Source organism: Electrophorus electricus, unplaced genomic scaffold (genome assembly GCF_041902795.1).
Source record: "Electrophorus electricus isolate QZ-2024a unplaced genomic scaffold, ASM4190279v1 Scaffold236, whole genome shotgun sequence".
In the NCBI taxonomy this organism is placed as follows: Eukaryota; Metazoa; Chordata; class Actinopteri; order Gymnotiformes; family Gymnotidae; genus Electrophorus; species Electrophorus electricus.
In genome coordinates, this window is record NW_027658516.1 from 12,501 (window position 1) to 20,000 (window position 7,500).

General features: G+C 42.7%; 1 protein-coding gene across 1 annotated transcript in view; it reads left to right on the forward strand.

Annotated features, from left to right (window-relative positions):
- Positions 1 to 7,500, forward strand: part of LOC145655360 (semaphorin-3G-like) — a 36,772-nt gene that overhangs the window by 12,115 nt on the left and 17,157 nt on the right. The window contains exons 3-4 of the mRNA XM_081708995.1: positions 2,932 to 2,991; positions 6,307 to 6,426. Coding sequence (XP_081565121.1) covers positions 2,932 to 2,991; positions 6,307 to 6,426 — 180 coding nt within the window. The remainder of the gene's footprint in view (positions 1 to 2,931; positions 2,992 to 6,306; positions 6,427 to 7,500) is intronic.

The window sequence follows — 7,500 nt, forward strand, 5'->3', positions numbered from 1 at the left end:
AGGATCCAGCTGAACACCACCTCTAATACAGTGTGATCCAAAAGACTCAGATCATGAACACACACACTGGCACAGGGTCACCAGGTGATACTGCTATGACTGCAACATACAGCTGTCTTCTCTCACTCCTGCTAAAGTTTCAAATAATATTAGAACACATTTTTTTATTAAAACTCTCTTTCTCTCTCTCTTTCTCTCTCTCTTTCTCTCTCTCTCACACACACACAAACACACTCACTCTCTGTCTCTCTCTCTCTCTCTCTCTCTCTCTCTCTCTCTCTCCCTCTCTCTCTCTCTCTCTCGCTCTCTCCCTCTCTCGCATACATACACAAACTCAAATTCACATGAACAGTTAAGCATAGTCTTTGTTCAACAAGGCACTGTGAGACTTAAAGACTATTAGCTGAAAACTCACATAAACTCACCACCCCCAGACATATAGCAAATGACCTTTTAACTCATAAACGGACCAAAACGTTCATTTAGAGCACATGCTGAGTACTATAAACACTTGCATGCCCCTAATGAGCCGTCTGTCAGTTGTTGCATTCTAGTTCTGTTTCTGAGGTTGTAGTGAGGGGAAGGGGTGAGATTGAATGTCTGCTGTGTGTTAGCAGGACATATGCAGGAGTGGCTGAGCGTTAGTTTGACTGATAACGGTGTGGTTATCCAGCTCACTACATTAATCAGTTCATGTGCTGATGACCAACCCTTCGACAGCTCACCAGGCTGGCCTTGAGCAAAGGAAGTAGTACACCACAGGACGGATACGGATATTTTGCGTCATGAAGCAGACGTGTGTGTGTGAGCGATTTTTACTCCGTGCATGTACCCAGTCTCTAGAGTCTCAGTGAGTTGGCTGTAGTTATTTATGTGTATAGGACTGTGTGTGTGTGTGTACCTGTGTGTGTTTGTGAGATGTCTCCTAAGTGGAGTTCAGTGTGTGTGGCTGGTCAGATGATCCAAATAGGAAGGGGAAGTATATTACCATGGTGACAGACATCTGAGAGTCACCGCCACCCCTGGGGGTCATGACCTGTAACCTTTGCCACGGACACAGAAACTCCTTTGCCACATAACACCCCAGTTTACCATCTAGTTTACTCTCACCTAAAACCATGGAGAATGACACCATTGTCATTTCAATAATAAGTTCATTTCAACATTGTACCAGTTCTGTTTTTCCTTTGACGCGCTGGTATTGCATGGTGGTGATTCTTCTTGTTATCTGATGAACACTCTTGTGTTTTGCTGTCTTTGGTTCTTGTCTGGTTTCATGTGGTAAATTAAATAGCGGTATAAATACTTGGCGGTCTTAAGCCTAATAAACTTTAGCCTACAAAGTAGCGAGCAATGAGCGTTAGTAACTATAAGTAAAACAAGCAGAGGGTGGATGAGTGTTGAGAACAAGCTGACTAGAGAGAGAGAGAGATTCTGCAGGTGCTGACCGGCAGTTCTACAGGAACTCCAGCAGTGAGTCAATGCACTTTTCGTGGAGGGGAAGCGTCTATAGCATCACTTCCTCAGACACATATTCTTAGCAATGCTCTTTCTCTGTCAACACACGGCAAGTCAACAACAGCTCGATCATGCCAAGTATGAGTACAGGATAACTCTTATTTAGATACAGATGTTCTGAAAGGATGATAACGATGACCTACAAGAGGGCAGGAAATGTTTCCATTCTGAGGAAGGATGCTGGGTAATGTAGTTGAATACAGCATCCGATACAAGACAATGTAGAAGCATTTAAGAGGGTGTAATGGCGGGAAACAAAGCTAGTGATTCACTGATGACTAACCCATGTGAATGCTGGGACTGCCGTAAGGAAGTGTTGTTTGCCTCCTTTGCAAATACCATCATTTTCTTGTCAAAGCCCAAATTTCAAGACATACTGAATTTAAGTGGAAAGTGCACAGTGGTGGGAATTGATTGACTGAAAAAAAATGTTTAGGTGAAATGAGACTTAATTTAGCAAAACTGATGTCACATTTAATTTCTTCTGTGTCGTGAGAGATTTGTGTGCATTAATTCATTTCGCTAAATTGTTTCAAACACACTGATTCTGGCAAAAGCACTATAATTTTATACTGCTGGAGATGTAAATCTGTACTCAAATGGCAAAACCATATAAATGCACCCTGCAGGCAGCTCGGTGGGCCTTGCTGGGCTCTGACACTTGGCCAGGGACTCGGGTTCATTCACTCTTCTTTTCCTCTGTTCACTCTTCTATTGCTCTGTTTAGTCTTCTCTTCATCTGTTCACTCGTTTTACATACGCAGCTGCCACAGCTTAGGCTGGGATGAAAATTCCGCCCGTGTCAGTTTGAAGTCGATGGTGCATTAATTACATGGAACGTAATTATGGGTAGCAGTGTACAGCAGTGTACACACACACACATGCACACACACACACACACACACACACACACACACGCGCGCGCACGCATGCACGCACACACACACACACACACACACACACACACACACACACACACACACACACACACACACGCACGCACACACACACAGAGAGACACACAAAAATACCCATATACTTATGCACATCACGATTACTTTGAGTGATTATTTAGGGACGGAGATGATTATAAATGATTGATTTTATTTATTTAGTGTGGCGTTTCACTACTATTGTCCACGCTCTCACCATACAGCAATTGCTTCACTATCCTCTTTGCAAATGTTTTTTTTTTAACCATCAGTCTAGTAATTTATCCCAAATACTTTAATTTGGTAGTCTCTCTCTCTCTCTCTCTCTCTCTCTCTCTCACTCTCTCTCTCTCTCTCTCTCTCTCTCTCTCTCTCTCTTCTCTCTCTCTCACTCTCTCTCTCTCTCTCTCTCACTCTCTCTCTCTCTCTCACTCTCTCTCTCTCTCTCTCTCTCTCTCTCTCTCTCTCTCTCTCTATCCAGATCCACTGGCCATTACCTGTTCACCGTGAAGACTGTATCCTGAAGGGAAAGGACCCAGAGGTGAGGAGAAGAGTTTTTGTAGCTGTTCCAGTGTTATTATCTCATGTGCTTATGTGAACCCATTCTTGGGCCCTTGCCTCTAAGCTGTCATGCTGCAGTGTGTGTGTATGATCCTGGAGAACCTCCTGCCTTGAACAGACCCCTGCACAAGCCAATCATTACCCAGCTGGGATCAGAGCCAACGTGGCACAGAAATTGTGTCTGAGTGAAATGTAAATGTTTGTTGTTGTTTTGTTTTTTTTTACTCAGACGAATGTTAATTTTGACAAGTGACTGACAATGTTCCTCCACTGGATTCATCTGAAAGGATTTTGAAGCATCAATTTTTACATACGCAGCAGCCTGTAGGCAGTGGTCTGTAGTGTGCATGACTGCTGACTAATGTTGGAAACTCTGAGAACACAGCTAATGTAATGCAGGAGTTCCAAATCCCCAGCAACATGTGGGTCATTTGATATGATGCCTCCATCTGCTTCACTGCCCTTTGATGTAAAATGACCTAATGTGCTTAATAAGTGCAGTGTAATGGTATTTTCACAGCACATGATCTGCAAATTCCATCATGTGGCTCATCTTACGTGACCTGCTTGCAGCGTTCTAGTGTGCCATGCCCTGCCTGGAACAGCAGTTTTCTAGAAATCCATTTGTAACGTGCAGGGCTTTCAAAGAACAGTGTTCTAGAACATAATTTGTACCATGTTTTTAATAAGCAGTGTTCTAGAATGCCTTTTGTACCATTTTGTTTTTACAAACAGTGTTCTAGAATTCCTTTTTGTATCATGTTTTAACAAGCAGTGTTCTAGAATGCCTTTTGTACCATGTTTTTAACGAGGAGTGTTCTAGAATGCCTTTGTACCATGTTTTTAATGAACAGTGTTCTAGAATGCCTTTTGTACCGTCTTTTTAACAAGCAGTGTTCTAGAATGCCTTTTATACCATGTCCTGCTTTTAACAAGCAGAGCTGCAGAACTCATATCTGAGCCATCTTTCCACCTGCCAAGTATCCACAGTATATGAAAGTGTGGCACAAATAATACCATATAAAAACTAACATGTTTTGGAAAAAACAAAAATCAGCAACAATATTTCAGGGTAAATTGGGAAAAATAACTTTGGCAGCTGCCTGATGGAGCTGCTGTTCTGCTGCGGATGGTGTGCTACACCCCTGGGAGAGGGAGCAGCGAGGCCGTCAAGCCTTATGCTGACTTCACTTATTCATGTTTCCAAGAACCCATGCTAGCCCGAGAGCCCGTAAACAGTAAAGACGGACACTGTTGCGGTTCCCCTTTACCCCACTGGCTCTCTCTAACCCTGCACTCCAGCCCATCTGCCCTACATAACATGTAACGAACCCAGCTGTTACTGTGCCAGAGTCAGTCTTCGCCAGCCTTAAGGCTTATGATGTTACGCACTTCCTCTCATGCAAGCACGCACACACTTCCACACTGCAGCTGCTGCCATTTAGCGTGGCCTCGTGGTAAATCAGTCCTTGAGCCTCACGTGTCTGAGTCATTATGGGCTTTAGAGACTATGGTGAGACCAGCGTTTGATGTGGCAGGTGAAGGAGGATACTGGATATTGGATACTTTCATTTTAATGACAGTTGCCGAGTGTGTTTGTGTGTATGAGTGTGTATGCGTCTGTGTAAGACATCATTAGCTTTGGAGAAATATGGCATTTTAACTGTAAAGTTAAAATATTTTAAATGATATATACAGACATGGAGAAAATGTGCTGGTACCATTACAGCTCACTAAAACAATGCTTCACTGTCTCAAGTATACAGAGAGTAAAGCAAGAAAAAGTGTGAGAAGATGAATTATCACTTAAGCCCAGTCATGACTGTTCACGAGCCACTGAAAGCAAAGACGCGAGTCTGAGGAGATCAGAAAGAAACTATAGACAAGCATATTAAAGGCTAGAAGACCATCTCCAAGAAGTTTGGTGGTTATGTGACCACAGTTGGAAATATTATTAGGAGGCTCAAGGTCCATGAGACTGTAGACAGCCTCCCTGGAAAATCGATCCCAGATTGAACAGAAGGACAGTGCGAATGGTAGATGGAGAGCCAAGGAAAACTTCCCAAAGAGATACCAGCTGAACTCCAAGGTCGAGGTACATCAGAGTCTGATCGATTTTTGAGTGACAGTGGGCTCCATGAAAGAAGACCCAGGAGGAAACCATAAAAAAATCCAGACTGGAAAATGCATATTGACAAGCCACAGTGCTTCCAGGAGAATGTGCTCCAGACAGATGAAACCATTTTGGCAAGTCATAGATAACGAAATGAAGTTTGAAAGAACAGAACACCATACCCACTGTCATGGGTGGATATTTCATCTCACTGTTTCACTGGGACAATAAAAACAGAAAAATCCTTATAGAGCAGTTCCTGAAAGTCTACCAAAATGAGTTTTATATTTTTATTTTATATATATATGAAACCATTAATAAAATGCCTTAATGACATATTACTACATTGAATTAATTAATGACATTAATGAAATATTTTTTGCCAGTTGTTGCTATGGTAGAAAATTAACCGCTAAAGAAATAGAAGTGATCTACACTCTAGGAACTTTAGGACCCCATGGAATGAATGTTATGATTTAAATATCTACTTTATTTTTCAAATACAAACTGGTTCCTCCTCCTATAAGTTCAGAAGCACTTTGCTGATGAAGGACCTCTCTCTGAAATGTCTTGTTTCTCTGAAAACCTTGTGAATTAAAATCTCTCTCTATATAGAGTTGGATCTATATTCTCTGATAGAATGCATGCTATCAGTGTGTGTGAGGTGGTGGTGGGTCGTTGTGATGTTTTCCTGCAGTAACTGGGTGGAGTGTTCATGGATTCCACGTTTATCAGTTCCAGCAGCAGATCACTATAACCTTGCCCTTGGGCTCTGGTTGAAAGTTTCTGGAGATCAGGATGAAACATTTATTTATTTATTTGTTATTACTCATGGGGAGATTCAGTTTAATGAAGCAAATTTAAATATCATTTTGTTGGCCTCAAACTGGAAAATTCAGCTCAATGACTCTATGCTACCATACTATTTTGATCTAAAATGACTACATGAAGAAAAATTTGATGTTGTGGGGACATTTGTTAGGACATAAAGAAATGTGTATCAAAATCCCTTTTGTAAACTTAAAGGTACTGATTACTGAGAGTTAAGAACAATTAAGAATGCATAAAATGTTACTACAAATCTAAAGTAATGTGCGTGTGTGTGTGTGTGTGTGTTTGTGTGTGTGTGTGTGTGTGTGTGTGTGTGCACATGGATGCGCATGGTTGTGTGTACATTTGTAGACGGAGTGTGCTAATTTTGTACGCCTGCTACAGCCATTTAATCGCACTCACTTGCTGGTGTGTGGGACCGGAGCCTACCAGCCGGTGTGTGTGCTTGTCCTCGTGGGGCAACGTGGAGAGGTAACACCCACACACACACACACACACACACACACACACACACACACACACACACACACACACACACACACACGAGCACACACGCACACCACACACACACACACACACACACGCATGAGCACACCCACCCACACACACACACACACACACACACGCACGCGAGCACTCTGGAAGGCTAGGTTCATGTGCGTGAGAAATCTCAGTGAACTAGGAGAAGGCAGAAGGAGAATGAAGAGATGAAGGTTGTTCTTCACTTCCTGCTGTTCCTCAGTCCACTCCTCCCAGTCTGTGGGCGATTCCCGCTCTCGCTGGTATCCAGGCAGCGCTCTTTCCACCTTAGAAATGGCTTTTTTAGTGTAAATGTTGACATTCAAAAGAACACTGAATAGCCACCAGAACCTAAAGTGAAAGGATTTCCTTTAGCCAATCCGAGAGTGGCCCTCTACAGGGACCGAGGGACAGAGAGCTCACGGATTGGGTAATGGTGTGCAGGACCTTTTAACATGTCAAAGATTAAACTGTTTTTGGTCAAAGGTCATCCCACCCACAGGCTGACCCTAGAGGTTATGACCCAATCGGGACAGGAGACAAAAGCAAGCATGTAGATTGATCATATAAACCTTGTATCCTAAAACACACACACACACACACACACACACACACACACACACACACACACACACACACACACATCCATACACAACTTGGGACATTTGATTCCTTTTTTTCTTTGGGTCTAGTTTTTTAGGATTCTGTAGTTGGCTCAGGGTAAGTGCACAGCAGCTGGCCGATGTAAACAACAGTAAAGGGAGAGAGAGAGAGAGAGAGAGAGAGAGAGAGAGAGAGAGAGAGAGAGAGAGAGAGAGAGACTACGAAAATAAAGTATTTAGGAAAAATTAGCACTCAAGACTGTGTGTGTGAGAAAGATGAGGAGTGAGTGAGGGAGAGAGAGAGAGAGAGAGAGAGAGAGAGAGAGAGAGAGAGAGAGATTAATGAGTCAGAAATGTAGGATGTCTATGTGCAAATGAGACCCATAGCAAAGGATAAAAGGGACATGGAGAGGATGAAATGTTG